This window comes from Haliaeetus leucocephalus, unplaced genomic scaffold, assembly GCF_000737465.1.
Source record: "Haliaeetus leucocephalus isolate CR32 unplaced genomic scaffold, Haliaeetus_leucocephalus-4.0 Scaffold153, whole genome shotgun sequence".
In the NCBI taxonomy this organism is placed as follows: Eukaryota; Metazoa; Chordata; class Aves; order Accipitriformes; family Accipitridae; genus Haliaeetus; species Haliaeetus leucocephalus.
Genome location: NW_010972589.1, coordinates 1,989,544 through 2,004,407, shown reverse-complemented (window position 1 = coordinate 2,004,407; position 14,864 = coordinate 1,989,544). Strand labels below are relative to the sequence as shown.

General features: G+C 41.3%; 1 protein-coding gene across 1 annotated transcript in view; it reads right to left on the bottom strand.

The window, feature by feature from the left end:
- Nucleotides 1-438: 438 nt before the first annotated feature.
- The window catches only part of MYRIP (myosin VIIA and Rab interacting protein), a 221,933-nt gene continuing 207,507 nt past the window's right edge, over nucleotides 439-14,864 (bottom strand). The window contains exons 11-16 of the mRNA XM_010562060.1: nucleotides 9,357-9,551; nucleotides 4,034-4,195; nucleotides 2,224-2,328; nucleotides 2,068-2,128; nucleotides 1,153-1,271; nucleotides 439-471 (exon numbers count right to left, since the gene is read on the bottom strand). Coding sequence (XP_010560362.1) covers nucleotides 439-471; nucleotides 1,153-1,271; nucleotides 2,068-2,128; nucleotides 2,224-2,328; nucleotides 4,034-4,195; nucleotides 9,357-9,551 — 675 coding nt within the window. The remainder of the gene's footprint in view (nucleotides 472-1,152; nucleotides 1,272-2,067; nucleotides 2,129-2,223; nucleotides 2,329-4,033; nucleotides 4,196-9,356; nucleotides 9,552-14,864) is intronic.

The window sequence follows — 14,864 nt, the reverse complement described above, 5'->3', positions numbered from 1 at the left end:
AGACGCATGCCTATGTGAACAGTAACAGGCCAGCAAATATGGATCACAGGTCTGCTTTGTTCTTTCTTTTTGTACAAAATATTGGCCTATAATTATGATTGACAGTGTACAAAAACATACTGCAGTTTAAAGACAACGTACTTTAGTACAATCAATAGGGAACAAAAGTGCATCTTAAAATGTGGAGCCTTGCTTTTGAAACTCAGCATCCTTTCTAGAGTCTTGTGAGAACTTTAAGGCAGAGTTTCCTTTAGCAGACCACAATGCTGAAGACTTGGACAGCTTTCCCAGTGAGGTATCCAAACGAAGCCCTAAAACTGAGGCATTGTGGGTTCACGAGGGTCCATTTTCAGCTGGACATACACAATGGCTGTTAAGTAAAGGCACTCTAGTGTACAGCCTTAGGCAGTGTGTTATTGGCAGTAGGGAAGTGTAAGTTTAGTACATCACAGCAGATCCTATAGCAGGTTCCTAGAACAGAGAGGGACAGGAAAGAAAAAAAACATGAGCGAAACACAAAACAAGCTTGCTGAAGCTCCTACAGAGCCAGGTCCTTCCCCTTCTCACCTCCCCACTTATTTTCCACATATCTAGTGGCAGATTGCTTTGGGACAGTCAGCTTTTTTCCTTATTCCTGTATGGCTGCCGCAGAAGAAATGATTGACAGCTGTCCAGTGAAGCCTATTTGTTCAAAGCCTGGAGAGCCAATGTGTGGCCAATCTACCCCTTAAATTCCACTTAGGTGACCTTTGAATATTTCTCAAAAATTAGTGAGATTCCAGGTGACTCTCACCTGCTGAGTTACAGTGTGCAGCTGGTTCTGTGAGGGTCTGGCTCAGAAGTCTGAATTGCAGGGGACCATTAATTGATTTTTTTTTTTTTTTTTTAAAAATAAGGTAGCGCATTCCTAGAGACCTGGAAGCCAGGGTACATTCACACCGGCTGACATTCAGGAGCTGCTACAGTCAGACATCTTCCAGGACACTGGTCGTATTTGTTCAGAGCAGCCTCAGCGGTCTCTATTCTTTCTCCTTAAACTATGAAGAGAAGTTTTGTGAAGATGCTGAAATATATAGCTGCCTACACAGATACCGCTGTCTCTCTATTTACTACTTTTAATAGCAGTTTTAAAAACATTTGTTATGAGTTTACCATTAAGTCCTTGGCAGTGCTTTTCCTCTCTTTAGTTCTTTGCGTTAGAGATCCTTGAAGCATGAAGTTTCTGTTAAACATTCTGACAGTGGTAACTGGAGAACCATCTATTTTTTCACCTGGGAAAAATACAAAAAGGGAGATTTTTCACAAAACAGCTTGAAGCAGATGTAACAATACTTCTGAAGAGTCACAGCTTCTAGAGAGATAAAACTTCCCCTAAGATGTATAAGGAAAGCTGGATTTAATTTAAATGAAAAACAGCAGGCTGTGATACTCCAAATTTATTAAAGTTTGAGGCCATGTCAATCAGTGGAATTACACAAGAGTAATGCAAAGTGAAGCAGGCCCTAGAATTGCCAGAGTTAATGCACTGCAGAGTTAAAAAAAAAGAGAAGAGATGAAAGAAAAAGCACTTTATTTTATAAAGCCAATTCACAGCCATACCCTAACATACCAGGAACATTGCTGAGCCACATTATATGGACTGAAATCAGCATACGTAGGCTTTAACAAAGCAACAGTGGGTTGTGGAGGGTGGCAACTGGCTTTTAGTAATTAAACACTGCGACTGCTTGGGCCTCACAAACTAACCCCAGGCACGCTGGAGCAGCAGCAGCCCTGGTGCAGGGCAAGTGTTCAGCATTCCTCATTTGCTTTTCCCAGCCTTCTGCTTCTGCTCCTATTAATTTACCACTGACACAACTTCCACTGAAGAGAAAGTGGTGATGCTTTTTAACATGACAAATGGGTATTTCATGTAATGCAAGTACAACGGGAAGTGAGGAGGGTGGACATAGTTAGGCTTTCTCTGTTCCTTTTGTAACTTGACCTTCCCCCTACTTTGCTGAACTGTACATTACATTGAACCTTATAAAGAGAGACTCTATAATGTATGTAACAACTTAAGCTCACCTTTTACTGGTGGAGCTGGAAGTTTTCTCCTCTGCTGTCTTGACGTGTCTATTGTATGCATCTGTAAACAACACATATGCATTACTCAACTCCATTACAGAAAAAGAGGCAAGATTTCCCCAATGTATTTTTTAATACTACATAATGTTCTGGCACCTGGTTTGTTTGCTTTTGATCCCGTTTCCTTGTCAGGCGAACACAGGGAGCCACGTTCAAGCCTGCAACAGTGAGAGCTGATATTCTGCTCTCAATATCTGAAATCTTCAAAGAAAATAAAAGAGAGAGACAGACAGGTGGGGAGGGGGAAAAAGAAGTTTTTAAAATTACTGTGGATGCCACTACTAAAATATATCCCTCCCCCCATCAAATCCTCTTTAATCAAAAAATATAAACAGATGGCTAACTTCTTCAGCAATTCTGACACTTTTCTGTATTTTTTAGTCCTGATGTTAAAAGGGGCTTAATTTGTTAGTAAAGATGGAGTAAAAGAACAATCCAACCTACCTTGTGACTCCAAGGAAGAGGCATTTTACTCCTTTTGAGGGAAAAAAGAAAGGAGGAAAGAAAACCTGTGTCTGCCATCTCCCAGTTACCTTTAGCTGCATAAATCCAAGTTCATTCAGGCTATGCTTTTCAAAGGCTACATTCCAAGAATGACTTTGTGGGACACATTTCCTAATTCAGAATTAATTTCATGCACTTGCAAAGTACATCCTCTGTCACAAAATCTAAATGTTTGATCTTAAATATTTATAATTTAAGTGTATATGTATGTTACACACAAACATGCATAAATGCAGGTACACACTATATAAAAACACTCAATGGAAAACAAATTGCTAGGAAAAACTAAAGTCCAGGAAAGCAAACATCTGGGGGCGAAAGTAGGCTGATGTTGAGACTAGCGGAAACAAATGTTGCCAAAAGGGAAAGAAGCATCAGAGAAGTCAGACGTATAACCTGACTCCTGAATCATGATGACACCTGAAGCTGTTCACTCTGCAGAAGACCTTCCGTTGGCCTCTTTGTCTTCCTCCTTGCATAGCTTAGGTCTCTCTCCTCCTCACCTCTCACCCCCGTTAACATATTTACCATAAAATAATGACTGAAGCCAACAAAATGTCACTGCCAGTTCACCATCTAGGACAGCAATGTACTTCTGACATCAGAGAGATGTCAGACTCTCATATCTTTGCTCAGTCCTAAATGGAGCATGCTCCTGCTGAGGAAAATAACCAGGTATTTCCCATTAAAGCCTGGCACAGGCAGGTCAGAGTGCCTTGCTTGGTACAGACTGGTCAGTGAAGTGACTGGCAGTGAGTTGCTAGCAGTGTTAGACCCCTGAGATCTGGCAGCTTTCAGCACCAGATCATTATGTGTTCTTCTGAGCCCCAGACTTTCTGGAGCCCGCTAGAGAGACGCTAGATCGCAGACCGCAAGAGCAATTGCCTTTTGGCTGGGACATGTGCTGCTTAGCAGCTAAATCCCAAGGCAGGCTTGCAAGTGGTAGGCTCTGCACTTGCCTCAGCAGCTGGCTGCTGTTGGCCTTTTTCAGTAGAACAGTACAGACACTGGCTTCTTTTGGGAAGCGCTTTACAACCTGCTGATTAGACAAGCTGTCTAAGACTGTGTTTGCAGCCTGACCACAACCACGCATGTGACAGAGCACACCACGTGAGCTGCCTGGCAGCAAGGAGCAGGTTCAGTATCAGTATTGCAGTAACAGGCTGTTGCACTCCCATGTCTGAAAACAAGCTGGGGGAAGAAACAAATACAGTACATCTGGCTGGGCTGAGTTACACATCTCAGTTATGCTTTGCTCAGCTCGTGCAATGCAGTCAGCATCCTTGGATCATCTGTTCACTGTGGTACAAAAGAGTATCGAAAGGGCATGTGTGCAGACAACAGGTAAGCACTAGGCAAGGCAGTGTGAAACCTGCAGATAGGGAGGAGCTGCTGTCCTCACCTGAAGCTCCGCGTGATGAACCTGGGCGGCTGCTGTGGCTACCTGATCCTCCAGATCGGCCAACTCAGATTCTGCAGTGACACTGTTGATCTTGCGTGCGGCGTCTTCCAGGTTGGTCAGCTGCCCCTCCAGCCCATACACAGTGCTGGCTGTCAGGTACACCTGCAGGGCCAAGGCAGGGAGAGGCATCAGTGACTTCTGTTTTGTGGGCACAGAGGTTTGAGCAGACTGCATCTTCCATGATACCTTTGAGCTTCCCTCCTTGCTAACCCGCTACAGGGAGACTTAGCTGGCAGAGGAAAGTCATGGGGGAATAATCTGAAAACACACATCCACAAAGAAAAGGGAGGCATGAGGTGGCTGCACTCCAAATTTCGTAGGTGCTACAATGGTATTTCAAAACAGATTTGTTCCAGATTCACCAGCAAAAAAAAAAAAAAAAAAAAAGCTGAAAATTTTGCTTTCTTATTTTTGCATAACAAAACCCTTAAGTCTACACTGGGAAGTCAATAGATCACACCTCATGTAAAGCTGTGTTTATTGAAACATGCCTAATACCTTCTGGCAATCGAAACTCTGTAAGAATGACTGTTCAGCAGCACATGGTTATTAACTTCTTACAGAGTAACTGTGCTTACATGTACAAGACTGTTTTCCATCCCATCCTGCTCTCACCCAAATACACAGCAGCCAAAACCTTCCCACCTCCTGGCACTTTGAATCCATGGAGGGTCAATAGACTTATCTGGGCCACATAAGAGAGAATAACAGACTATCATATAGAGATCTTCCATAAAAACAAACAACTTTTAATATTTTGACCCACCTATGATATCTCGGATAACTGCAGGTAAAGGTTTCATTTCCCATTCAGCTCCTTGGAGCAATAATTCATGATATACTGTATTTTATGTGTTTCTTTTATTTCACAAACAAATATAAGGTACATGGCCAGATGGAATTTTCAAGCATTAGCTTTTGACATCTGTGCTCAAAATTGTGCAGACCCATGTGAAAATACTGCACCTTCTGCCTTTTTACTAGATAGCCAAGAGACTGTTTCCATGAGGCTGGTAACAGCACAGTGGGAATGAAATATATACTCTGATTTTCCTCACTGGCAGCCTCACTCACTCGAATAGCAGTAAAGACTGTGGTGCTACAAAACTTGCATGAATTAAACATGTTCTGTGGGTGACTTCATGGTTCAAGGGGCAAGCAAGCAGGATCTGAACCAGATCCTTGAGCAGATACCTTCACTTCATACATGTTTTCCACTCAAGTAATTGTATCTGCCCACAATTCCTAGATCATGGAGTCCTTTGACACAACAGGTATTCAAATAATTTCTGGCCGTGCTGTGACTTTATGGATCAAAAGTGGTAGATAATGACTAGATTAAGATTTAAGTAAGTGTTTACTTTTTATTATTTTTTATTATATTATTGTTTCTTAATTACTTGCGATAGTTTTTTTCTCCTTTGTATCAGCTGTTTCAAGGCATAACTGTAGATACATTTTTTTCATGTATGTGACTTTGCTAAGAAACAAATTCACTACATCTTGTAAGACCACAGACTAACTGCAGGCATGAAACCTTTGAAAAATGAACCTAGAACAAATAAGTGATCTGATTTAACATCTTTGTTGAAGTACTTGGGAGACACAGGTGGGCCATAAAGTTAACATGCTGATTTAAACAAATGCTCCTGCTTTTGTGGGTTTTAATTATTCTTTCCATTCATTTAAATGATACATCTTTGTGGTGTGACATACCACAGCCACTTCAGATTAAAAGGTGATTTTTTAAATTTCCCTACCATGCCTAAAAGCTCAGAGAAAGAAGAAAAGGGAACATTATGAACAGAAACATCTTTAGAAAGTTAAAGAAAAGATGCACTTAAATGCTGTGACAAAATTCTCTGCACAATAAGTTGTACTTTTCAAGAGGGGAAAAAAATATCTAAAGAAAATAGGACTGAGAGAAAAAAGTGGGAAGCGAAAGTCATTATGTTTTTGTAACTCAGTGTTGTGGTCTAACCCCGCAGGCAGCTAAACACCATGCAGTCGCTCGCTCACTCCTCCCTGCAGCGGGATGGGGGACAGAGTCAGAAAAAAATGTAAAATTTGTGGGTTGAGATAAAGACAGTTTAATAGGACAGAAAAGGAAGGAATAACAACAACAACAACAACAATAATAATAATAGAATTCAGATATACAAAACAAGTGATGCACAACTGCTCACCACCAGTCGGTTCCCGAGCACTGGCCCCAGGCCAGCTTTCCCCCTAGTTTATATATTGAGCACAACGTCATATGGTTTGGGATATCTCTTTGGTCAGTTGGGGTTGGCTGTCCCAGCTGTGTCCCCTCCCAACTTCTTGTGCCCCCCAGGCTGCTCGCTGGTGGGGTGGGGTGAGAAGCAGAAAAGACCTTGACTCTGTGTAATACCACTTAGCAACAACTAAAAAAATCAGTTTGTTATCAACGTTATTCTCATCCTAAATCCAAAACACAACACTATACCAGCTATTAGGAAGAAAATTAACTCTCTCCCAGCCGAAACCAGGACACTCAATCAGCCCCTACATTTGTTAAATTTTAATTTGATTGAACATTTTCCTGCTAGATCTAAATGAAAGATTTTTCTAAAGAATATTCTCTTTACCTGAACAATCGCTGCGCTTCCGAACAGCAATGGTGTACTTGCAGGTCTCCACTAAATTATGACCTTATGCACACATTTGCATTCAAATTGTGGAGACTTATTTGACTACCATTTAGGCAGTACAGCTTCCACTAAAACCCACCTGACCTTGTGCTGGTACAGGTGGCCCTACATTCTCCACACTGATGCATGCACAGTCCCTAAAATGCTAGAGAGAGCAAAAATGAACAAAGTGTCTATATACACCCAGATCTTCTGCCAAAATTTGCTGCAAAGAGGATATGCTGCATGCAGGTATGCTACCAGCTGCACTGGGAAAAGTTACGGATTCCTGGATTTCTAAAGGCATTTTAACTCTACTATGAAGTGTGGTGGTGAAATCTTGAAACCATGAAGTTTTGCCATCCACTTTGTATCCTGTGTGGGGCACAGAAAGATGTAGCGTGGGGACACAGCAAGGCTGAGCTGGATACCTTATGAACTATGCAGGGAACTGAGAGAAGCTAAATCAGAGATATGCTGCAAAGAGGGCAACACCACAGCACAAAATACTCTGCCTCAGCGCCCAGTCTCTGCTCAGTGAGAAATACTTGGCCCAAATGAATGACTGGGGGGCCAAGGCACCACAGATGTCAAAGCTCCACAAGGACGGAAGGGATTGTCAGAGTGTAATTGGGGAAAAAAAATGCACCTCAGACAGTTTACGACACAGTTCTCCACAGAAAAAAAGTGGGAGCAACTCTCCCCAAATTGCTCTCTGTCCTTCTGCAGAATTTCTTAGTTTTTCTAAAGATGTGGTCCAGCCTAAACTTGGATTTTCATTCCGTATTCAGTCTTGTGCCAGATGCATTCTGTGATGTTTGGACCTAGGGTACTTTAGTATTTCATGGGGGAGAAAATCTCCATCTACTTACCTACTTCTATTATTCTGAAAAAAATTAACCAAACCCAACTAGAAGCTGGGGGGGGAGCACATATGTCGTGTAAGAATGAAGTGGATATCATGGTAGATGGCATGAGGAAGGCGCTTTGCTCAGCACAAGCTCACGTGATACCCTTCTCCAGGCACCAGCTGCCATGGGAAGCCTTTACCATTCTGCAGAGGGCCGTATCTGAGCTGCCACACGTCCAGCAGGTCCTGCACACATCCTCCTCTCCCACCCTCTCAGCCCTGTTGGGGAGGACTCCCTAGCCTATTTTGCTTGCTTGTTTAGAATTGCCCTCCCAGAGAGGAGCCAGGAGCATGGCTGCTGTGTGGAAAACCCCGTGGTGGGGCAGGCTCAGGTGGCTGTGGTGCTCCAGGATGGAGGGGAGGAGATGCCAACAACTAGGAGAGCATGTGGGAGCGAGGAAGAGCGGGATCACTTCAGCTGGCACAGCGGGATGCCTGGGAAGGCTGAGCAGGGGTGGGAAGGAGAGGTTTGGCGGTCAGGTTATGACTGGGAGCTGGTTGAGGAGGAGTGAAGGTGCTCTGGGGTGGGTTGGAGGGCATCCTGTTGGTGTGGGCAGGGGGAAAGGTTCGAGATGGAAAAGGATTTGGAGCAGATGAGGTTAGGAGGGGTAGGGTCTAGTTTGGGAACCTTCAGACCGAAGCAGGGCTGGGAGATTTGAGCTCAGATAAAGGTGTGGTGAGAGGCACTGGGGAGTTGTGGGACTGGTGGGAGGGCTCTGGGGTAGGACAGACCCAGTGCCAGGACCTGCTGTTATTGCCATGGATTATCTCCCACTCGTCCCTAGCCTGGGGCTGTTGTGAAGTATGTTTCTGTGGAGGAAACTGATTTTATCCCCCAAGAAGAGATTCTGTCTGAAAATTTTCTGGGGCTAAATAAACCCAGGATCTATTTTCTTGGATTGATCAGGATGTTATAATGGGACAGCGTGGATTCCTACGAGATCTTTAAGAGCTCCTAATGAAGGGAAAAATCACTGAAATGTAATCAGTTAAATGGGGGAAGAAGAGAAAATCGAAAGTACAAGTGTACCAAGTCCATTAAGTGGATGCATAAAAATTTCCAATGAATAGTGACTTCCCTTTATGATTCAGCATTGCACTTTTCCCTGCAGATGACAGTTACTCATGAAAAAGAACGGATGATTCGAACGCGGCCAAACAAATGTTTAATTCGGCTTCTCCGGCCTGTTTTTTTAACAGTGCAGCAGGCAGCTCCAGCTCCCTGGGTGCTCAGCGTGGTTATGCTGGGGACGTGTGGGTAGAGGAAGAGCTCCTCCACTTCTTCTCAGTGTGAATGGGGACATGCTTGCCCTACCTGTCCTTACAGTAACAAGGCTGTGCTAGGACTCAGAGGTGTGTGGTTTCAGGCAGGCATGGTGCAGCTGCACAGCCACAGAGGTTCAGGGGGCTTAACTTAACTTTTCAGCCAGAGCTTCTAAAATTAGTTGTAAACCCCCAAAACACCCAACTTTCCCCCTCCACCAGATATTTTAAAGTACACATTAAAAAAAACCCCAAACAACACAGCTGAGCACCCCTTTGAAACAGGATTTTTTTTCTGTTTGCATATTTGTTTGATAACTCAAAATTAATTCTGAACATCTGCTGATGCTGCCTATGCGCTTTCCCTTTCCAGTTGGCACACACACATAGGTACAGTCACTCACACGTCACACTTTCACGTACTGATTCATGTTCTTACGTTTTCTTCCAACGTGGTGAGCTGCTCATCAAGTCTGACGGGGTCCGTCCCCAGTGGGAAGGTCCCTCTTCCTCTGTCCTGAATGTCAGCTGGGAAATCACAGGGACTGGTGGATTCTGCTATCAGTTCTTCAGTGGCATTGATGACTTTCAGGACTTCTGTAGATATGTTGCAGAGAGAGACAGCAGAGTACTTCTGTTTTGTTACGAGAGCAGACAGAGAAAACAACACCATTAAATTAACACAGAAGGGTAATATGTAAAATCACCTTGCTAATAGCTGCAGCTTTAGCCATGCTAAAACGATATATCTGGCTAACTGCTGTGAATGGACACAAGAACTATGTAATGAAATTGGAATCTACTTCTCTTTTTCTCCTTCCCTTTTTCACATATGCACACTGCTACAGCACGCAAAATAACATACACATGCAATTCTTCTACAACACAATTTCTGCTGGAGGGATGGTCCAAATCTTATCCCAAAGGAGAACACAAATATCCAGCTTTAAAATCCAAGTGAGCTAGATAAGGCTATTCTTGCAATAGTGTTTTAAACAGGTTTTAAAATACAATCTTCCTTTTTGGGTACTGGCAAACAGATGTGGAATCATCTGTCTCCACATCCACCCAAGCTATTGCACTGCAGCTGCAAACACGGGAGAGCAATCTTCAGCAGCCCTGTGAGGACAGCATTTTACAAAGATGTTTGCTATTATTTATATGATAGCCCCAAAAAACAAAGGTTGAGCTATAAGTGTGTAAACACTTGTACCCTCATTTTTTAAAAATTTCAATCTACCATATTTTTAGTATTTATGAAATAAATTATATCAAATACCAAGGAAAAGCATGCAGTTTTATCCCCCCCCCTTTTTTTTTAAACAACTGTAAGCCTTTTTATCAGTGTTCCTCATTTGTGATTTGTAATTTGTAATTAACTATCCTGATTCTGATGATTCTCAGAGAGCTTTAGGCTTCAGGACAACTTCTCTGATGGCAATGAAATTTCACCTGATGTACCTTCAAGCACCAAGCTCAACATCCATACTATATAGCTTGGAGATTGAGCCAAAGCTTGTTGAAGCCAATACAAATACTGTCACTGAATTTATGTGCAATACCTTTAGTGTTGCTTTGTCTAAAAGAAAGCATGGGCAGTTTAGACCTAAATTTAATTCATTCCCCAAACCTGAAAATATTTATGCATGTGAATTAGGGGCCCGGCCATCTGTAAATTTTCCCACAAACAAAATATCTGAGGATAAAACGCAAGGAAACAGAAAGTCTTTGGATTCTATATAGCAAATTCTACAGTTCAGGAAAGTATAACTAATTAAAAATGTCTGTGTGTTACGTAAACATTGTATTAATCAATACATTGACTGGCCTCCTAGGCAGGATATAGGAGAAATAACGTTCCTTGGCTTCACACAAACTCTGGTGCGTTTAACTGGAAAACCACTTTTATTATCTCTTTCCTTTAATCAAGCTGTTCATTTTTATGTTAGATAAGACTTTTACTGAAAAACTACTTTTTTAGCAGTGTGTGCTCAATTGTTGTGTATCAATACATTAAGGCATCGTTAGCACTGTTACTTCTCTGAATTACAAGAAATAATTAGATACATGAGATTAAAGAGAAGGAGAACAAAGTAAATACAGTATGCTACAGCACTCAGATCTTTAGCTTGTTAGGATGGCCAACACAGTCCTGAACAAGCAGGGCCAGGACTCTTTCACTGAGAACAAATACTTGAATCCCATAAATAGCCTACTGTTTTTTCCATTTATTTTCCCAAGTGCCAATTAGGTTAAAAACAGATCAATAATTTGATAGGACAGAAGAGGAAATCAATGTTATTTTGTTTTATTATTTGCTTTTACAAGTACCTAATTCTTATTCTATGAGTAGTGAACATAAAAAGATAAAGGCCAGACACTACATTTTCTTCATCATCTTCACTGATGTATGTTCTCCATTTCAAGAACTGTAGCCTCACTTTAGTGTTCACTATTTCTTATTTTTTTTTATTATCCTTTGTAGTTAATGATGGATTTAAAAAAAAATTATATTAAATTAGAAAAAGGTGTTCATATACCAGAATATGAGAATCCATATTGGCATTTATTACAGACCGATTACTACAAAACAGGTTTTTTGGTTTTTGTTTTCCTGGTAAAGTGTTCTGTGATAGGAAGCTTTATGAAATCAAGATTTGAGTAAAATACTCTACCTCCTCAATAGGTAATGGATAGAGGAAGAAAAGTTCAATGAGATAGAATAGAATAGAATAGAATAGAATAGAACATTTTTTCAGTTGGAAGGGATCTACAATGATCATCTAGTCCAACTGCCTGACCACTTCAGGGCTGACCAAAAGTTAAAGCATGTTATTAAGAGCATTGTCCAAATGCCTCTTAAACGCTGGCAGGCTTGGGGCATCGCCCACCTCCCTAGGAAGCCTGTTCCAGTATTTAGACTACCGTCTCAGAGAAGAAATTATTCCTAATGTCCAGCCTAAACCTCCCCTAGTGCAGAAATGTGATTCTTAGCTTTTCTAGAATTTTGAGGTAAGTTCTTAGCAGCAGATGCTGTTTGACTTTTAAAACCAAAGATTCGCTTCCCATTAAACGTTGCACAAGGCAGCTAGATGAACATTCTTAAAAATGTGTGCATCACTGAACGTATCTCGATCCTATCCCACAGGTATTTAGACACAGGAGTCACAACATTAAAGCTTTTCTTTAAGCTTGTGAAACATCTGCTTTATAGTATAACAAGGATACAGCGCTGGAGTTTAAACACTGTAAAGAAATACATAGCAAGCAAAAGTGATTTTCTGTAGAGTATATCTGAAGAGTAGATCTCCCAAAACTCAAGAGCACAAGCAATATTTCAATGTATTTAAATCTAAACTTTGTGAAAGTTTTCTGCTAAAGGATATTTGGAACTCAGCTTTGTCCTGGGCTGTATTTTACAGAGAAGCAAGAAGAGATTAATGTCTGCCTGAGGGAGACATAAAATCAACATGTGGGGAGTTCTAGGGTTCTCAAATTGGAAAAATTGGATACTCAATTAATGGTTTTGCATATGTTTTGACCTCTGTTTTGAGTAACTGTCAATTGTCAAAAGCTGTTAAAATAGCCCATGTTCCAAAATGGCCAGTTTGCAAACCTAGTGGGGTACTCTAGATATAATTATTTAACATGTGTAAGGAAGAAAAAAAAGGAAAAAAAAAAAGTGTCCTGGAGTTTTAGTGCTTCACAATCCTCTCCTCTCCCTGACCACCCACGTCAAACCTAGGATTTATGAGATTCTATAAAAATCACCTAAAATTCACAGACACACGCACACCAAGATCATCCTGGTAGGTGGACATTTCAAATTGCTATAAAGACCTCTTGGCTGTCTAATTTATCTTGCCCTTGCAGGAATGGTCATTGTTAACTCCTATAAGTCATTCAGAGAGACAGCTATCATGCCATAATGAAGTCTCTCCCATCTGTCTTGTCAAGCAAGTCAAAGAACTAATATGGATGTTAGACACAGAAAGCAATCTCTGTTACAAATATCTAGCACAGAAAAGCTAAGCACAACCATTCTTCTTGAAACACTGGGATACATTCTGGTTTCAACTGTGCTACCCTACTTCTGGATTAACACCACCCCTCCCAAATTAAATCGATGCAGCTGATCCAAATTTGAGTGTTTCTACTGGTTATGAGAATCTCATTTTTTACGGAATTCAAGACTAAGAGTTTAATGGAATAAAGAAAACATTCATTTATTCTTTTTATGATAATTAATGCCCACACTCACAAATACATTAAAGACACAGTCAAAAGGAGATGCTCAATTTCCCCAAGTTCTTCACAGGAGAGTTTTAAAACCAATGAAATACTAAAAAAGTGTGTGCATGCAAACACATATACATATATGTGTGCATTGTGTATAACAAACAGCATCTTGTAAAACTTCTTCACTGTCATTTCTGTGTGTGGTTGGACAGATGGAAAGGATTTTTGTTTTGCTGAAGGTTGTTTCAGTGGTCTAAGGCAGCTCTTGCTGACCGTTAGCCATTTCCCTCCCCTTCTGCTGTCTCTCTTTACTTGCCCTGCTAATGCTGCCAATATTTCCTTTGTTGTTTTACTTCAGGATGCTACACTGGAAGGTGCTTTATAGAACTGTATTTGCATCTTTGCACAAAGGATGATGAGTAATGGAAGGAAAGTGGGATGATAAAACAGAAGCAATGTAAGCATCCAAACTGCTGAGAGTAAGGGAGCATTAAGTCCTTGTATGAATCTCAGCAGCCTATGACATTTCCACATCAAGTTTCCTTTGCATGAACATTACTGCTTTTATTTTTAATGCTCTTAAAGTAGTTACATTCTCTATCACTTGCACTAATTTTTTCTCCACGTTGTACTTCGGCATTAGCATTTTCTCTTTTTTGCTACTATAATGTTATGCCATTGTTAGGCTCTATTAAACTGGCAGGGGAGGCAGTGACTTATAATACAATAGAGAACAGTTGACAGCAACAGTTAGATCAAGAAGTAGAGCAAGAAAAACTTTCCATCACTAGCAGCCCTGGTAGTATTGACCACATCCTTGATGGCTTGTAGTGAAATCATTTTTAGCTCCAGTCTCAAGCCATTCTATCATGGTCCAAGTGGCATGCCCATTTTGCAGTCAATATCCCTCATTTTTTTGCAGGGAGTTGAGGGGGGCTGGGGAAAAGACGAGTTTTGATTTGCCACCAGTTGATTCATCTTTTCAGAGTAACCTGACTGAATCCAAACTTGATGAAAACAAAACCAACACTCAGACCTGCCTCCCTCATCTCCCCACCCTGGGGGACTTCATTGTACAGCTTGAGAAGGCCCTGAAAAGCCCACCAAAAGTCCATCTCCTTCACAGGCAAGCAAGGTCTGGGACACCAGCCAAGTCACAGTGTGCGAGGAACAGGGCCATCAATGCCCAACTATCAATGGCAGATGTCAACCCTGACATTCGAAAGATCTTTGGCCTAAAAGTGAGCCCTAACCACTCATTACCACAAAGACTGGGAAAGAAAGCTAAAATTTGCCTTGATGTTTGGTGGAAGACAAGCATACTATGATAAACTGTGGTATTAGGGAATTACTTTTCTGGGCAAGTTTAAGACTTCCTGCCTTGACCTTAACATCAGGATCTTCATTTATGGGCACTCATTTAGAAAAAGCAAGCTAATATCTTACAGAGTGAGCTATTATTCTACTGACAATCTCCAAAGTATGACACCGAGAAATACAGTCCCCCTTTTTGATTGTGCTAGGTCATTCCGAGTATTAAGATTTTTACTAACCAATTCAATCCACTGTCCTGATGTAGTTACAGATGTTATTCCTAATAATTTGTAATGCCTCATTTCTAGAGACAACTTGCCTATAATCATGAGAAAGGAAGTTATTTTCCAAGAGGTGAAATATTATGGTCCATGTTGGAAATGGAAATATTTAA